The sequence below is a fragment of the Apis cerana genome, linkage group LG9 (assembly GCF_029169275.1).
Source record: "Apis cerana isolate GH-2021 linkage group LG9, AcerK_1.0, whole genome shotgun sequence".
In the NCBI taxonomy this organism is placed as follows: domain Eukaryota; kingdom Metazoa; phylum Arthropoda; class Insecta; order Hymenoptera; family Apidae; genus Apis; species Apis cerana.
This window is the reverse complement of record NC_083860.1, coordinates 6602011-6621176: the sequence shown is the minus strand read 5'-3', so window position 1 is coordinate 6621176 and position 19166 is coordinate 6602011. Positions and strand designations below refer to the sequence as shown.

Below are 19166 nucleotides of genomic sequence, written 5' to 3'. Positions count from 1 at the left end.
AAACATCACAAATTGACTCAGATGTATTCTCAATATATGTGATGATCAAAAATTTTTAGAAAAATATACGATACTTAATATATAATAAACAATTGAAAAATTAATTAAAAATTATTTTTTTGTTCTTAATAATAATAATCTCTGAAAATTTCATAAAAAGTCATACATACAATCAGACAATATTGAAAAATAAAAAAAAGAAAAAAAAAGTCATGCAATATTGAATCCTATTAAACATTTATTACCTCATCATTAAAAATTTCAAATTTTTGAAGCACATTCTCGCTGTAAACGCACACATAGAGCAATGAACGTAGCGCAAGTTAAAATGCGTCGTGTACCTTTTTCAAAATCGTTGCATATAATTAATACGAGCATTACATTTCATACAATGGAAATAATAATAACAATAATAATCGACGCATTATTTTAATATCTATGATTCATCCTTAAGAGAAAATTTAAAATATCAAATACATAAAATTGTTTTTGTATGCTTTAATTTAAATCCTATATTTTTTAAAATACACACGTGCCAAGCTACATCGCAAACTTAGCAAATAATACGTGTATAATTTTGCTTACTTTTGCTTGCCTGATTTTTATCTCTTTCGCTCGTTATCTCTCACTCATTCTTCGATCATACAATTTTATAAATTTTCTTCGTTAGTTTTTCTTCATTTTTATCTATTTATTTATTCATTTATTTTTTTAGTTGTTTTATTTGTTGTCTGTTCAAAAGCTAAGCGTTTCTTTGCGCTTGCAACGTAATTTTTTATTAATTATGTCGTATTACTTTGAGAGATATATTTTGCATTTGCTCTCTAAATAATTCGAGTATTTCTTCTGTAATCTCAAGTTTATCGCTGCTTTTTAAGGCCATTCTCGTTCTGAAAGACGGATCATGGAGATACGAAGATGTTCGCATATCTACTCGCGTGAAATAAATTACTATCTTTGCAAAAATGAATCAGACGCATTGATTCAAAATCCAATGTCCAGATCGAACAATCTTTCGCATCTCCAAAATATAGTGGAAACAGAAATGAATATCATCGTCGTTTCATTTATTCGTGATCATATTATTTCTCGATGATTATTTATACTTTATTTATATTTCCATATTGTCGCTCGTTTAGATTTTAAATTGCAATCATTTCTACGAGTTTTACAATTTTATTATGGAAACATAATGTATGTATTGTTCCATTAAGTTAAAAAAGAAGAAAAAAATCGAAGGTATGTATAAAACTTAGGAAATTCAATTTAATGCGTTTCGTGAATCAGTTTTCGACATACATCATATATCGTTTTACATTTATGATCGATGCAAATAAATGTTAACAATGACTTGAAACAGGTTTGAAACAGTTATACTATAGATTATGCGTTCATACAATCTATAATTTCGGAGAACTACAAGGTACGAAAGGACAAACCGACGAGATTTCATCTATTTATCGATAAAAACAATAGTGCATTTACAAACAAAAAAACACTCACACATTATTGAACATAGTTAACATAAAATTACTGTATAACAAACTGGATTCAGACAACTTGTCAGGTAATCTGCATCCAAAAATATTTGTTCATTTTTTCCTTCGTATTTTGAGATTTGTCGATGTTCAAGCTCTACCGTTATTTTAATTACGATAAAGAACTATGACAATATATGAACTGCTAATTCTGTTTTCATTCTTAATAATTACTTTTCGTAGAGTACAAGTTATTCAAGTGCATTATTTAACGTACTTTCTATCCTAATTATACGTGCGAATCTTTTAATGAACTCTCGGTGAAACGTTTGTAACGAAATGAAGGCGAAAATGCTTAAATAGCTTTACAAAGTAGCTTATCAATTATGCGAAGGGTACTGATACTGGCTCACAAATAGATAATAAACTGAAACGCACTTGGACAATTTGCTGTCGTACTTTTTATAATGATTGTACAAAATGTAAAGTTAATATTCTTCCTCGTCATCGGGCGCGAGACCATCTCCTTCCAATTCTTCTGGTGGTGCAAATCCTTCCTAAATAATTAAAAAAAAAAAAAAAAAATAACAACAACGTAATGTAATAAAGTTTTGAAATTTGATATTACAGACATAATCTCTGTTCTGAATTTACGATTCAAAAAAATTAAATATAAATTCCTATAAGAATTATTGTTAGACATGTGCATTGCTCAGAAGAATATATCAATTTTCTGCAGTGATTTCAGTTTTTAATCAATTATCTCGATTATTCAGATTATCTTAATATTGAAGAAATCTTATTTTATTTTATAATATTTCCAATGTGAAATATTATTGATGCTGACAATCAAAGAAAAAGTAAAATGTAATAGTTTTATTAGACAGTGAGAAAATTTTAAATTTTGAAACCTATTTTCTGAGAATACAATTTCAATTGTAAATTTATCGAAATTCTCTCGCATACCTCTGTCGCATAAAGAACTTCTAATATTTTCTGGACTATTGGTGGAGGATCTCCGTTATCACAATCTTGGCACATAACTTCAATATCACGTAATTTTCCAAAGTAAAAATCTCTTTCTTTTTCCAATCCTTCCAAAGACATTTTTAATTCCATCACCTGTAAAAAAAATTATACATTAAAAATATGAAATTATTTTGTAACAATAATTTGATTTTCCTATATATACCTGTGCACTGAGTTCTTCAACTTTTCCAGCTTCGCCGCGGTTGCCAACTCCTGTTTTCGCTTGTGGACGATGAGCTGGAGCTTTGGTAACTAAATACAAAATTTGATATATTATTTTTAAATATCTTATTTTTTACTAATAATTCTACAGATGCAATATAATTAATGTATTTACATATATTACAAATCACAAGTAATTATATTCTCTTAATATTAAATATTTTAATATTAAAATGATATTGTGTAAACATCTTTACAAATTGTGTGGTTATGTATATTAATTATAAAAATCATAATAATTTATAAAAACAATTGTACAATAGAAAATGACAAAAGGCATGCATTAAAAAAATTATGTACAGCACTTATAATTAGCAAACAAGTAAGCAATGACTACATAATTTTTCAAACAGTTAAATGAAGAATGGATAATTAAAATTATAAATTTTTTTTTACAATTTTGAACTACCTTTCCTGTGTTATTATTTTACAAGAAATTTTTTTCAACAAATTTATTGGATACCCTTCTCTAAACCCTTGAATTATAAAAATCTAAAGAAATAAAAAAACGAGCATAAAAATATATAAAAAAAAAAAGAAAAATAATTACGAGTGTCGTTTAATGTAGGTACGGGAAGATCCGTTGTATGTGTCTTACCTGAAGCGAAATTTTCTTCATATATTATTAGGACTCACAAGCTTATTGTTCTTTTATATATATAATTTAAATAAACAAAATTTGCATAGAAAAAAATAAATAAATATTTGATTATATAGTATATAGCAATTTCTAACTCGTTATTTATGTAATTATGTAATTGTTATTTTGAAGCAAAACCAGACCATGTTGATTGCAAATTAAAAAAGAAGTCAATGTTAATTTCATGATTATTTTTAAAAATAATTATTTAAGTTATATTTAAGTTTATTTTAAAATATAATTTTCAATTTTATAAAAGAAAAAAAGTTGTGTGAAATAATGTACCAATACGAGCAGCCGGTTTAGCCGAATTTACATCACGTGGAGTAGTGCGTTTTGTATTAGTGCCATGTGGTGCATTACTTCCACCAGAACCCATGGGCTCTCCTCCTCGCATAGCAAGTGCATCGTATGGTTCTGTTCTGGAGTAGTTTGCATCAAAAAATTTCTTGAACCATTGTAAAAACTCAAAGTTGTCTTGGAACCTGCCTTTCACCAGTTTATCAATTGGAACAATCTGTAAATGATTGCAAAAAAAAAAGTATGTGGAACAAAATATATTAAATGAACAAAATAAAAAATGACCTAATTTTTTATAAAAACTCAAAAAATAAAATAAAAGAATTAAATATATTAAAAAAAAACAATAAAAAAAATAATAAGACTTTAGGAATTTTTATTGAATTATAAATTTGATAAAAAATTATTAAATTAAATATATATATATATATATATATATATATATATATATATATATATGTATGTATATGCATATATATTAAGAATTTAATTGAAAAGTAATATAAATTTAACAAATTTTAATTGTTAAGTAAAATTCTAAATTCCATATCATATTGTATATCAACAAAGCTTGTGCTTCCTACAATTAATATAGTATGAAGATTAAAGAAAATCCAGCTTGTTCTATTCTCCTAAGACAATCTGTTACTCCCCACTTGAATGTATTTATAGATTGTTAAAAATAACAGTCATGATACCATTCTACTACTACAGTAAATAACTGTCTTAAAAATTGTATTTATATATTGTTGAAAATAAACAACATGCTGTTTATATTTAAATTATATTTAAATTATGTGTAATAATTATTACAAAAATAAATATAATGAAAAAATAAATATTTGCTTATTTATAAAATGATTAAATGATATATAAAAATATTGTGCTATAAATAATTTCAATTTGCATAATTATAAATTTTTATGTGATTAAGATTGCAAAAGCAAATGGTGCTTTCTACCATTAATATACATTAAATACTTTATAAGTGCAATTACATATGATCATAGTAAATTTTGATGCAGCATTTAATTACATAATTTTTCAAACTGTATAGATAAAAATATATTACATGCAAAAAGCAACATTATTAAATTGACACATCATATTATTGTACCCTGTTGGCGAGGGGTAATGTTACGTTGCTGTGTATGCTTTTGCTGCATTTGCGTCTGTTTTGATTGAGGTGGTAAAGGTACCAATTGAGGATTTGATAAATTATGAGTTCCATCAACACCAGAACCCAATGGTATACAACCACGTGCTTCATAAGCATCATACTCGCGGCCATCATAATTTGCATCAAAGAATTTCTTGAACCATTGTAGAAATTCAAAATTGTCTTGAAAGCGGCCTTTTACCAATTTGTCCACTGGTATTACCTGAACCATTTTCATAATAATAAATTTAATGTAATTTTATGCTTATTGCACTTTGTATAACACTTTTCAGTGAAGCAACATGATTCTATATATTATTATACAGAGTATACCTTGGTTCATTACTTTACCTTACTTTGACATAAGTAATGTTGTTTCATTGATATCTACATTAAACTATTATGTTTTCTAAGTTTCCTAACAAATAAAATTTCATAAATATAAATTATTCTTTTAACTTTCATAGCATTATTATCAATCTTACATTTTCTGACTAAAATTAAAGTTATACAAATATTAAATATTAAAATATCTTAATAATTGAATTTAAAGAAATTCTCAAATAATTAAAAATGTTTTATATAGAATTTATAATATAAACTTTATATACATTTATATTACTTACCTTATCTACATTCATTTTTTTGAAACCACCTTGTAAAATTTTAAAATTCTGTATATATTCATGCTCAAGGTTAGTCTTGAACTTGACCCTCTTCAATGGCACACTTCCAGGGAAAAGCATATCCATGAATTGACAATAAACAGCTCCAGTACATAATTCTTCAATCTTGGTGAATGATGATTGAAGACAGTCATTTACCCATGCCAACATATCATGTCGACTCAAGTTTTCAGTTGTCACATTTGTTGCATAAACATTAACAGCCATATCTGTATTCTTCCTTTAAATAACTAAAATATAATGATTCAAAAATTAGAAAAAAATGTATGAGTAAATTATATGTTATAACTCGTATAATGTAAAACATATATTAACATATAGAAACAATCAAAAGTTCAAAAATCATCACTTAACACAGTGACTTAATATAATAAATTGATCAATTATAAAACGATTACTGAGATCATTTGAACGATTGATCTCGAAGTAGACTTAAAAGGAATAACATTCCATTCACTTTTTTGGCTCGAAACACTGACCGACGACATATTCGGGACCTTTCTTCCACATGCCTCGATTTCAATGTATGCATATTTTTGTAACACGTAACACTAATAATTGATTCGAACCATAAAAATAAATTTTGGAATCTTTATCCTATTTTTTTACATGTAAGATATTCATAAAATAACTTACCGAGTATCGCGGAAACACCGTAACACCAATCGGGAGTGGTTCCCGCACGCAAATGACAAATGTATACTAGATCGTTCAAATGCGCATACAACGGAAATTTCTAACGGTTTCTTCGATAATGATTGGACGATACACATGTACTGCAATAAATATTTCACTAAAAAATCGAATAATTATTACGAATATTTTTCTTTTGTGCTTTTTTTCAAAAACATTTATTTTTACCACGTATTCGATCTTGCTATTCTATCGAATCGACCGCGTAGCAACAAAATTTTCATGCGTCTGTCAATGGAATTAACAAACGAACACAACCACACTTTAGAGATTTCAGACACCGGTAAAGAAGTTCGTTGCTCCGAGATATGTTCAAAATCGAAGAATTCGTGATAGCCGTTAACAGAGAAGATAAAATGTTTAATCCTGACTCACAAGGTGTGTACCATTTTGCAAAGTCTACTTTATATTCGCCAATCACAGCAGTTTTCTTGGACAAGATGATATATACTTATCACGAATTTTATCATTTTTTTATCATTAAGAATTAATATTTTTGTATTTGATATTTTGTGAAAATATTTTAATTATATATGAATGAAATAATTTAGATATATTTTTTAAGAAGGAATAAATTAAAACTAGTTTTTAAAAAATGTATGGTTATCTTTTTGTGTAATAAATATTTAAATACAGTACAATAAATAAAACTAGATTTAGCTTTTCCATTTAACTGATGGTAATCGTAGCGCGCTTTCTGCGTAAAAATATTCTTCAGATTGTGGTTGTAATTTTGTTTTATATTCCATCAATGCAGTACGATCTGCTTGTTGTACAAGTATCTATGAAAAAAATTGAAAATTTTTACATCAATTTAATTTAATGTATGAAGACTATGTATTAATTCAAAATATTAATAATTAAAAATATTTGATTATTTATATACTTACATCAATGGCTATTCTAAAACAATGCATATTTTTTGATAATTCCAGTCGTCTCTCTATATTATCCACATATTTTAAGTATTTCTCAAGTACTTCAGAAGGTGCATTATTATTATGCAATATTTTTAACACATCTTCAATAGGAAGATAAATTTGCAACTTTTTACTTCCTAACCATCCCTAATAATTATTATTAAATTAATAATATTATTATAAAATTTTATATATCATTATATTATTATATTTTATTTTAATATAAAAATCCTACCTTTGTTAAAAGTAATTGATCAACATCATCCCATTCAGCAGCTGATGCTCTAACTTCTAATGCAACCTTTTGATATTGTTTAGGAGAGACATCATGTTGTTGAGATAAAATTGTAGGGGACATTAAAGTATTTTCTGACAAATTCCAATGACCTTTGCAAGCATGTTTTAAACAATTAAGAACAGATGAATTTAATTCAATGTCCTCATTTCCATCTAATTTTTTCACTGCCATTTGCCATTCTAATAATATATTAATAAATATACATATATTTACATATAATTACATATTATTTTTAAGTGATTTTTGTTACCAAGTAATTTTATATAAGATTGTACAAATGAGGCTTCTTTACATTCAGTTAAAGCTGAGAATTGTGTTTTATAACTATTTCGAAGTTTATTTAATAATCTATCAGGATCTCGAGTATTTTTTATAATAATATGTAAAGTCTTCATCTAAAATATAAATAAGTGAAATATAATAGAATTAATAATTTTATTATACATAAATATAAAACTTACAGCAGCATCCATTGATTTTCCTAACATTCTGAAAAATTATGAATTAATTAGAAAATTAATTAAAAAATCATTTATATATTATTAATACATACGTTAAAATATCTGTAATTTCATTTATTTCTAATCTTATAGAAAGATATCTTATGTAAACATTCACAGCATCTGGTCTTCTGGCCAATATCCTTTGAACTAAAGACCTTTTAAGAGTTTTTGTAAGAAATAAAATAATCTAAAATACAATTTCTTTTATTTATTGTATATAAAAAAATTAAAAAAAAATTAAAAAAATTATAGAAAAAAGAATTACTATTAAAATGGCATTTCCATCGCCATTTATTATTGCTGTATCTAATAAGGCAGTTTTACTGGCAAGTGATTTATATTGTTCCAAAGAATATGGTTGGCCAAGTAAAATTTTTCTAAGAGTGATATCTGGTTGTACAATAGCTGTTTCTGGATGAAGAGTTTGTAATTTATCTGTTGCTAAAACTGTGAAACAAAATTTTCATGTAATAAATCTATTTATATTATTATTTAATAAAAATAATGAAAATTCAAACTATTGCATTGAGTATTTCGATCTATATATGACTTTACTGACATACTGCAAGAAAGCGTTTTTTCCGAGATAATAGATAACATAGGCTTAAGTGGTTGATAATCAGTAGAAGTTTTTAAAGATCCTTCCGCCGTTGACGTATTCGCAATACCAGCCCATAATTTATCTGTATCAGTTTTTGATACTCCAAACAATTGATCCACCTATTTTTAACATCATTTTATTAAAAATTATAGAAAATTAGTATTAAAATTACTATTAACATCAATTTTATTAACTTAACCTCATTATTTTCAAAACAGAAAGATCGCTTTTCACTACTGTACCAAAAATCTTCATCATCTTTAGCAGAAGTCATGACTTTAGTTTTGTATAAATAATCTACGTATTTATTAATTACACTGAAATATCTAATATATTAAATCATAGACGATAAATATGACATAGACCTAATATCTTATGGGATCTTATGTTTCATAAGTTGACATACCAATTTTAAAAAAATAAATTCTTTTATGCTTTCTATGATTTAAAATAACATAATTATGAATATAATTTGTTGTTGAAATTATTTTATAAATTATTTTTTCAATATTAATATTCCAATTCTTAATAATAAAAGAAAATTTCAAAATATATTTATTTCTAAAATAGAAATAATTCATAATTCTTAAAAATAATTTCCTACACAATTTTCTATACAATTTGTACGAAATAAATTATAACAAATTAGTATTAGTAATACATTTGTCTTTGTATATATTTTTTTATTTTTATTAAATATGATTTGGGAACCACTGTGCACAACTATTTTAAATTTATTTATGTTGGAAAATTTATCGTATTTTAAAGATATTTTGATTGATTTTTAATCGTAAATAATTTAAAAAAAAAACTTCACACTTAATGCCATTATTTCATTATATTTCTTTTTTATTTTATTTTGCTTTGTGAAAATATTTTTTAAATTTTCTATCATATTGTCATGTAGAACATCATTATAGAATATTTAATTTTAATCAATTTTAATCATTATGAAATACGAAAATATAAATATTATCAATGATATAAAAAATATATTATATCACAAATTAGCACAAATTAGCACAAAAGGTAATAAAATAACCATATATCACATTTTTTTTAAATATATTTATTTTAATTATAAGAATTTAAAATTAAAAATAAACGAGATATTACATTACCTATAGGATTAATACAATATACACCTATCCCACATAATTTTATGAAGAACTGCAAGAAAAAATATAAAAATATATAAAAAATATATATATATATATATATTTATAACAATTCGATTAAATAATATCAAATTTTTAAATTTGTAATCGATAAGTTAGATAACAAAGACAATAAAGACAAATTAGATATTGAAACCGTTTCTTGTATAATTATACGAATAAATATAAACAAGGAAAGCAAATGATAGAAAAAGACAGAAATAGATTAAAAATTATGAAATCAGCGCCATCTTCAGAGTGCCGCAAATGAAACTATATATATAAGGATAGCAAATAGAAAGAAAAAGATAGAGATAGAGAAGAATTGTTTATCAGTGCCATCTATTGAGTGCTCAAGATATTATTTTAAAAGGATAAAGTAGAGTAGAAACTGAATATTAGCGCCATCTTTCGAATATCAAAGATATTTCTTCAAAAGGTAAAACAGAATAGGAATTGACTACTAGCGCCATCTTTTAAAAAATGCCGAAAACATTTTTATAAAGTTAATTACAAGATGGCACTAATATTCAATTCTTATTCTATTTTATCCTTTTAAAGTGAAACCTTTGGTATTCAAGAGATGGCGCTGATATTCTTTTTCTACTCTACTTTATCCTTTTAAAATAATATCTTTAGCACTCAACAGATGGCATTGATAAACAATTCTTACTCTATCTCTATCTTCTTCTTTCTATTTGCTATCCTTTTATTTTTAGTTTCATTTGCGGCACTCTGAAGATGGCGCTGATTTCATAATTTTTAGTCTATCTCTATCTTTCTCTCACTATTTACTTTCTTTGTCTACAACAGTTCGGCGTATCTATATATACATAGATAATAAATGTCACTTGAACTATTGAATATATTTTCATTACTTTTCTTTTAAAACTGCAATATATTTTAATCTTTAATGTAAAAAATATTAAATTTAAAATTTTTAGCCTTACAATATATTTCTAAGATAACGATTTCTCGAAAAATATTTATATAAACTATTTTACAATAATTTTTATAAATACAATCATATAAATATAAAATGCAATACTTTATATATGTACTATAAAATACTTTTGTTTTTGATTTATAATTTGATATTGAAATTTAATCTTAATTTCAATTTTATTCCACGATTAATATTTTTCAGGTATAGAATACAGAATGCATCAAATATTAAATCTATTCTGTATCTCGTCTGAGATCGCATGTAAATTTTTTTTCTTCTTTTTTTTTTTTCGCAACTAAATTTTATACATATTTTATTAAAATATACGTATATGATAACAATTTATATTAATGGATGTAAATTTAATGATAATGAGGTAAATTATATAACCATGATACAACGTACGATCTATTTATTATTTACAACAACGTATCAATGTTACACAAAATGTACCACATCTCTCTCTTTTTCTCTCGTGTTTTTATTTAAATCACTTATCACACAATTTACAAAACGTCGCTCATTCGCTCGACATTTAAATTCAACTTGATAAATGGACTGCATTTAGAACTTCTTCTCAATATTTTTCTGGGCTTTCGTACTTTTTCGGGCGAAATAATGTAGGAAATTGCGAACGTGGGGAGAGTTTTTATGGAAATAAATTCTCGAACGCTTTATGCCTCATGTTTTTAAAAATTCGTTCCATCAAATGGTTCCATCAAGTGGTAACGAAGTGAAATTTCGAATATTTTAATGTCCAATCTCTTTACGAAGAAAAAAAAATTTTATTCGTTTAGGTTTTCGTCCCATTATTTCTTTCTTACACTTCGATCGTTCAAAATTAAAAATTTACGGTAAAGAGAAAAATGCAAAAAATTTCTCAAAAATAACTGTGCGCGTAAAATTAAAAATCGTACAGGATCTTCAAAATTGTAAAAATGAAATAAACATTACCGAAGACATAACCGTTCACAATTTCGAGATTCGACTTGCGAATTGCGCGCGTAATTTAAATACTCGATACTCGAACAAGTACATTATCGAGTTTTAATACTATTCCAAGGGAATTCATTCGCTTAGAAATACAATTTTTAATTCGTTAACATAACATTCAACATTTAAAAAATCTAATAACTGTACATGCGTGCTTTAACGAGTCCGAAAGAAACCTCAACGTTAGGTCGTTCACAGTATATATTGTCGATTTAGTCGAAGTATTCATACACGTTTAAATTTCATTTAACTTCTCTCTTCTGATCTTACGTGCGGATTTGATTTCTTTCGTTTCTTTTTCCTTATTTTACAACAAACAAAATATACTATATACTTTACTGTAACAACAACTATCCAATCATCCAGTATTAAAATCTGTCGATTTTAATACCAACACTTTGATAATTTTATGCCTTTCATAAAATATTAAAATATTAGCAACTATTCAGCTAAACAACGATAGAAAAAATTTATTAGGAATAACAAATCGAAAATTCTTTCTAACCTCTTCAGCAATAATCATTTGCTAAAATTGTAAAAAAATATAATTATTCTTTTATTCGAATTGATTTAAAATATCTTTACCTAATCGGAAAAAATTTCAAGATGTCTTGTATTTCAATTAAATTCTATTCTTTCTTTTTTTTTTTTTTAAATATAATCGATAATATGTTGGCACGTTATATTATATTTGTATCATTATTCCTCAAGAGGTTAAAGAATCTTCGTTTCTCTTCTAGCAATGAAGCTTCATAAAATCTTCAGTAAAGTGTAATCGAATCGAATACAGAAACAATTCTCCGATCAATCGGAGCGTAAAATTGTTAAAATTCCCGTAGATCGCGAAAATATTTCCAGCGGGAATAAAAAAAAAAAAAAAAGAAAGAAAATAAAAAAAAATGGCTAAATTTCTAATACATCCCCATAAACTTTTTTAAAATAAAAGTTAAAAAAATTTACGTGACAAATGGACAAAAGTTTAGGGGTTCGTTTTCAGCCACTAAAATCTCGCCTGCGAGAAAGAAACCAGTAGTTTTAAAACCAGAATATAACGATCCTCTTCGCGAACCTTCGATTGTTTTTTTTTTCTTTTAAATATATTTTTGAACGTGACTATCTTTCCATCTATCTCGTTTTTTTCATTTCTTGTACATTGAAAAATAATTTTCTCTTTCATCCAACGGTTCGTTGATCTTAATTAATTTGTATCTCTTTTCTAAATGCTTAATATCGTAAATTTTTATCGTTAGAAAATTAAATTTTATTTAACGAAAAGAATTAATAAAGAATTAATGAATTCTTTTTATATTTTAATCTGAAAAGAGAAAATGTAAAATGTGATAGATAGAAAGCACGTGTTTTTCGTGGTACACACACAGATGACGAGCATGGACAGCCGAAAAGATGGACGGATGGCTGTTGTGATGTTTCTCTCATTTTTCTTTAATAGTTAAAGTTAAGAAAGAGATCTGGACGATTTATGTCCCCCCGAATTAGAACGTGAACCCTGCCTCACCATGGTTTTTGATTGCACTTTACTGACCGTATAAACGCTATGAGGGAAAGATTTTCAAGAAAATCGTGAATTATGTTTCATTCGACCAAATATTTGTTGCTCTTAAACACAGATAAAAAGATTAAATGTATAAAAAACTATTTCACGTTCAAAAGAGAATGATCAAAATATTAATAATTACAAAAAATGCTCCAAATATATATGATACAAATAATTGAAGATATTTCGAAGTTAATTGTTAAAAAAAAAAAAAAATGAAAATTCATCGAGGAACAAGAAGGAGTATCACAAATGGATCATGATCTTTTATAATTAAAATTATAATCGGTCAGTGTGCATCCGTGAAAATACACATAAACGATATCTATTCATATATACGAATGTATACACGTAATCTGCACGCGCACCTTCACCTGTGCAATGGACAAGTCGCGTGTGCGCGCGACACCCACACTTACACATCTATAATCGCGTGGACAAAACCGCGCACACACGTAATACAGAGTGTTTTTTTAAAAAAAATTTATAATTCCTCGAATCGAAGACGTTATTGAGCTTGACATTACTGTTCTACAATACTGCGCGAATTTTCTGTTCTCTTATTATTCTACTCACATACACATTCGTTTATATATATATATATGTATATATGTATATTGATCTAAAATCTATGCAGGATAATCCATGGATCATAATTATTCTATATGCTATTTATATTTTTGATAAGAAAAAACTTTTTAATAATTTTTTACAATATGTTGTAATGAAATATTGTAAAGATATAAAATTTGAAAATAGAGATTAATCATAACCAAATTTTTTAAATATAACAATTTTTAAATTATCTTGACTGAAATATAACAATTTTTAAAAATACCTTAATCTATACCGATTGTATTAATTTTTAAATAATCTGTAAATTTTTATTCTGCTAATTTTTTTTTCTATTAATAACAATAATATTTGAAATGATCATAATATATGGATCATCCTGTATATTGATTAGACAAAACGGTGTAACACATTGACAGAGTTTCTCTACTTAGAATATGCTAAGAATCTTCAATCCGGGGTGTTATACACTTTACAGAAAAAAACTCTCTGTATAAATATATATAAAAGTAACTTCATAACATACAATAAATCGTATCTTTGTTTGGCACATTTCGTCAACTATAGGATTCGTACAAGTACACCTATTTAGGTACACATACGCTTGTATACTTGTCACCTGGTGTATACGCGTATGCATGTATAAATATATATATATATATATATCATATCATATATACCAACTCGCTTTAATCTCTAATAGTTATATATGTATATAGTAGAATACGTACAAATATTTCATCGGAGTAACGATAATAATCTAAGTACCATTTCTTCTTACATGTATCTGTATATGTATATATATATTTATATATCTACATTTATATTTCTTTACTTTCCGTATTATTCCATTGAGTGTGTTTATCAACCCTATCTACCTCTAAAAAATTATAAGAGGAACGTAACAATCTGTTATTCTCCGATATATTATATTACGTTTTTTGTGTCGTTAAAACGTCACGCGCTTCGCCGAACAGGGAATAGGCTTGGCAAGCGTGGGAGTTGCACTCTCTCGCGAGTTTTTTTAGTCTCTTTTTATGATCGTCCCATATTAGATCAAATGGATTTCTCCATCAAAGAAATTTTCCTGTGTAAAACAGTGTGAAACATGGAAAAGGACTAAAGGGGACATCACGTGACGCTAATACGTAAGAACGCATGCGCATAAATATGGCGGAGTGAAGTGAAGTGTGAAACGAGTAAAAATGCCGCGTTATTCTGATTTTTAAGTTATGTGTCGTTGATTTTGAAAGCTCGGCGAAAGTTTGTTTTTGTGGAGAAAACCATCGAAGAATATTTGTGATTCGCGTGATTGAAAGCGCAACTCCGTGGACCCATTCAGAAAATCCGGCCCGCAGTCGGAATATATATTATATATTTTTTTTGATTTTTTTTTTCTTTTTTTCATTTCTACTTAAGTATCATTCGATAGGATTTTTCGCAATTCTTTCGCTTAATTTTCTTCGTTTTTTTGGTTTTTCTCTTTTTGTCTAAATAAATATATCCACGAACAAGGCACTGCTCGACAGGCAGAAGTGTGCGCGCGACCCGTTTCGTCGTTGTCGGATGTTCGGATATAATACACCGTGTGGTAAAATTCGCATCGATCTGTCGAGCTTCTTCGAACCGTTTCCTATCGCGAAACGTCGTAAAAAGTGGTCGGGATGCATTTTAGAATATTATCTGCGTGAGTGTGAACCATTGACTCTCGATCTGAAGGAAACCTTATTTCTCTTGACGTTGGAAAGTGGCAAATTACTCGGATCTTGGAGGAAACGAACGTTCCGAATTTGTTACGAAGTAAAAATAATCTTTCTTTTAAATTCGATAAAGAAGCATAATCTTCTTATCTTGTGCTTTGTCGATGAATAAAAGGGAAATCAAAATTGAATTAGATAATTATCCCCAAGAACAACAACTGCGAATATTGGTTGCCAATTTCGCCCTGACAGAAATAGAGGGCGAGGATAAAGGCGTGGCAGTAAACCAGACCAATTGTGTTAACCCCTCTGATTCTGACCACCCCATACAGTTCCAATTCTCGATTCTACGAGCACCGATCAATTTTCTCAGAAGAGTTAAATGCGATCGGCAGATTTGCCATTATTCTCGCCTCAAATTTCCTTCAGAGTGAAGACAAACACCGAATGTCGTCAGAGAGTGTTTCGCCCACTGGCAGGTCGGCGTGCGTTATAAAGGGAAGCACTTGGTCCGTTTCTGGGTAACGGTGGATCGGCAGTCGACCTTAGAACCTAGGGTGAAACTCTCCGGCTTGACTGTCTCCTCGACAGAGATCTTCCCGAGCCTCTTTTTCACTCGGAAAGGTGTTGATCTGGGGGATATAATCTCGTAAAGATCGCTAGTCCTCCCTTGAATTTGCACCCTATCCTTCGGACTGCTCGTCCTCTGATCGATAGGAATCGCGATATCGACCTCGACGCAGTGGTTCTGATTCATCTCCTTCGGAACGTTTCTCTCGTTGTCGCGCTCTTTCTCGTTTATTTCATCCGTTGGAGTGTTGAACACGTCCGACGAATAGCTTTTCGAATCGCATATCAACGTCAAGTCCGAGTAATCGATCATTTCCTCGGTCTCTGAAGGCAAATTCCTAGTTGAAGCCAAAGAAATAGCTCTAGCCTCCGACCTCTGTGGTTTCTCGTCATCGGCATAGTCCAATGATAAACACTTTTTCTCGAACAGAGCAGGACCAGGAATCTTTCTATCAGATTCTTCACTTTCCTCTTCTCTCTGTTCTTCTTTCTCTTGATCTTCTTGCTTCCCATCCGTCTGCCCTTCCTCCGTTTTCTGCAGCGAATTGATTACCTTTGATGGACGGCGAATACTATTCTCCCGCTCAACAGACAGACAGAATTCCTTGTCGGTCAACAAAATACGCTTAGGCTGTCGGACCGGCTTTTTGTCCAGCTCGAGATCCTTCTCCCACGATGGAGTTTTCAACAAACTCTTCACTTTTCTTAGTTCAGTCAACAAGTCCATCGTCTCCTGAGACGGTTCGTGGAAAATCCTTCTCTTTGGTCGTCTTATAGACGAATTGGTATCCAATTCTTGATCACTAGGCTGGTCTATACCTTGCTGTTTCTTCAATACCGATCTGACTGTATGGACTCGTACTATCTCGTTCTTGTCGTCAGAAGTCGAATCTGTTTCCATCTTAACGGGAGTCGAGCTTACCGATTCTTCCTCTGTTTTCAACACAGTGTCTTTCGAACTTTCGTCACGAACATCTGACGCGATATTATTTACCTTCAATCGTTCTTGTTGCCTTCCAATTATACTTTGAACACTACCTCTCGTGCGTCTTTTGAAGTCCGCATACGTTTCAGTGGGTATTTCATGGTACCTAAACTTATCCTGAAGTTGTTTAAACGTTTCCCTCGTGTATTCCTGGCCAATCTTATGTGCCAGATAATCCTCTGACGATGCTTCTCTCGCTTTCTCAATCTGATTACTCTCTTGATATCCAATGGAGGCAACAGAGCGATCCTTGGACAAAAGATTATCCGAGGAGATACCTCGTCTCTCGAACTGCGCTTGTTTCCCTACTTTTTCATCTTGAACCTTATCATTTCTGTCTAACAAATCTTCGTACGTCTGCCTTCTAGTCTTCAACGGAGAATAAATGTTCTTCTCTGAGGAATCAGCCTGTGAATCATTTTGACCAGTAAGAACGGATGAAATGGGACGTTTCATTGGCGAATTGGGAATACTATCTTGACTCTGATCAATGTTCTGAGAGCTTTGGATCACTTTCCGATGCGCGGGCGTTTTCGGTGTCGACGAGTCTCTCTTAAATTGCCATTTCTTCTTCGGCGAATTTCCCCAACTATTAGGCTCCTTGTCAGAACCAACGCTGGTGTTCGTAAAGATGATCTCCTCGCTGGTCGTGACGCGACACTTGAGCAATTCAGCCCCGTTGCTGACCCGTTCCTTCGTTTCTGGTTTCGGTGATTCGTTCGTCGCAGTGGTCTCCAATGGCAAAGAGCTAGGCCCAGAATCCAGAACGTCGTCCAAAGAGGCGCCTCGAAGAGGATCTCGATTGTCCTTCACTTGAACGGTCGAGTCTAAGTCCTCGGTCTCAAAAGAATACATCTTCAACAAAGTACCCTTTCCAGACTTCCTTCGTTGAATATCAAACGACTGCTCCAACCTCGTGCTCTTCTGAATACCCCTCCTTTCCTCCGGTTTCACCTCTTCTTCAACCTTTCCCGTATCTTCCATACACGTTTCATTCCACGTTTCGACCCTCCTCTCGTAACGCGGAGTCTCGAACGTGAACTTGTCCAACGTCTTCGACGATCCAATCTTATCCAAGAACGGCTTCTCCACCGCTTTGCTAGGACCTATCTTCTCCAAATAAGGTTTGCCGATAATCTTAGGCGCCAGCTTCGCCAGAAACGGTTTGTCCTCCGTCTTCGAGATGCCGATCTTCTTGAGGAACGGTCGCTTCTTCTCTTTGCCCTCTTTCTCGAACGATCGATCGTTCAGCCGTTCGTTGCTGTAGCTGGACGAATTGTCGCTGCTCTTCGATCTCGCCCTTTTGTTCCTCGGGTGTGGCGTCAACGGTGTCCTCGGTGTCCTCGGCGTGAGGGACGGGCTGGGCTCCTGATTCGGACACGTTTCGTCCAGCAGGGCAATGGCGTCTCTCAGATCCATATACGCTTTCCTGGGCGCGGCGCTTACCGTGGACGGTCGTGGTAGCTCACTCTCGATGCTGCTGTTCCTCGTAGACGTGGCGTCAGCCTTCATTTCCGTGTCCATGCGCGGGTACGAGGGGTACGAGCTCCGATCGCCTACGAGTCCCGGCGAGGAATCGATAGTCGTGTAATCCTCCAAGTGCCAGGGTATTACACCGAGGTCTTCCGGCCTTGCCGCGATACTGTGAGCCGAAAACAACGCGTTCTTGCTGATGGCGCCCCTGTTGCTGCTAGAACCGGTCGATTGTTGGTCCGTTTGTGTGGTGCTCGACGACGTGCCGGAAACACTGGCAGCTATCTCGTTCGGTGTGCTGGTACTTGGCACCTGGCGACGGTAGCTGGTGCATGTGGCGAAGTACGGTAAAGCTGGCCGCGCTGTCTCCACTATGACGCGACCTTGGGCGCACGGGACCATAGGTTCGCCATCAACCGGGGCTTCCTCCGGAGTCAACGGCAGCGCCGCCCCGCGGCCGAACTCGATGAACCACAGCTCGTCCCTCAACTCGCTTTCTCACTTTTTCTCGTTCATGTCCTTGTTCAGGTAGTGTAGCACGTAATGCAACACTAGGTCGTAACAATATTTGTACTCGGTCTGGAAGATATTTGGGGAAAGTTATATAAGAGTTTCTTTTTTCTTGAATTTAATAAAATTGTTTGGGATTACTTTTCATGTGTTATATGTTGATTTTCGTTCAAAT

At 30.6% G+C, this 19166-nt stretch overlaps 4 protein-coding genes and 1 long non-coding RNA gene across 14 annotated transcripts in view; 1 reads left to right on the top strand and 4 right to left on the bottom strand.

The window, feature by feature from the left end:
• The window catches only part of LOC114576831 (uncharacterized), a 187376-nt gene that overhangs the window by 71103 nt on the left and 97107 nt on the right, over positions 1–19166 (top strand). The gene's annotated exons all lie outside the window — the stretch shown is intronic.
• Positions 221–6644, bottom strand: LOC108000813 (microtubule-associated protein RP/EB family member 1). Of its 9 annotated transcripts, none has more exons than XM_017061553.3 (8): positions 6376–6644; positions 6151–6290; positions 5455–5744; positions 3655–3886; positions 3280–3327; positions 2671–2759; positions 2445–2600; positions 1243–2035 (listed from the first exon to the last, which is right to left on the bottom strand). In XM_017061553.3, exons 3-8 carry the CDS (start codon positions 5719–5721, stop codon positions 1967–1969), a joined length of 861 nt encoding a protein of 286 aa, XP_016917042.1. In that variant the 5' UTR covers positions 5722–5744; positions 6151–6290; positions 6376–6644; the 3' UTR covers positions 1243–1966. The 9 variants fall into 9 exon arrangements, with proteins under 9 accessions (XP_061935231.1, XP_028520012.1, XP_061935230.1 ...); XM_017061465.3 differs by having other exon boundaries at positions 6151–6307; positions 6376–6621; XM_062079247.1 differs by lacking the exons at positions 3280–3327; positions 3655–3886 and adding an exon at positions 4787–5051 and having other exon boundaries at positions 221–2035.
• On the bottom strand, positions 6793–8932 carry LOC107993389 (spermatogenesis-defective protein 39 homolog). The gene is made up of 9 exons (XM_017049778.3): positions 8729–8932; positions 8492–8648; positions 8194–8375; positions 7979–8115; positions 7887–7914; positions 7676–7820; positions 7363–7604; positions 7098–7274; positions 6793–6989 (listed from the first exon to the last, which is right to left on the bottom strand). The coding sequence occupies exons 1-9, from the start codon at positions 8801–8803 to the stop codon at positions 6864–6866; spliced, it is 1269 nt and encodes a 422-aa protein (XP_016905267.2). The 5' UTR covers positions 8804–8932; the 3' UTR covers positions 6793–6863.
• LOC133665600 (uncharacterized) lies at positions 11028–18883 on the bottom strand. Its single transcript, XM_062079235.1, has one exon. It carries the CDS (start codon positions 18881–18883, stop codon positions 15944–15946), a length of 2940 nt encoding a protein of 979 aa, XP_061935219.1. The 3' UTR covers positions 11028–15943.
• LOC108000325 (receptor-type tyrosine-protein phosphatase kappa) overlaps positions 16526–19166 on the bottom strand; it is a 93795-nt gene continuing 91154 nt past the window's right edge. For both annotated transcript variants that reach the window (XM_017060764.3, XM_017060693.3), the window contains exon 14: positions 16526–19060. In XM_017060764.3, coding sequence (XP_016916253.1) covers positions 18980–19060 — 81 coding nt within the window. In that variant the 3' untranslated portion in view covers positions 16526–18979. The remainder of the gene's footprint in view (positions 19061–19166) is intronic.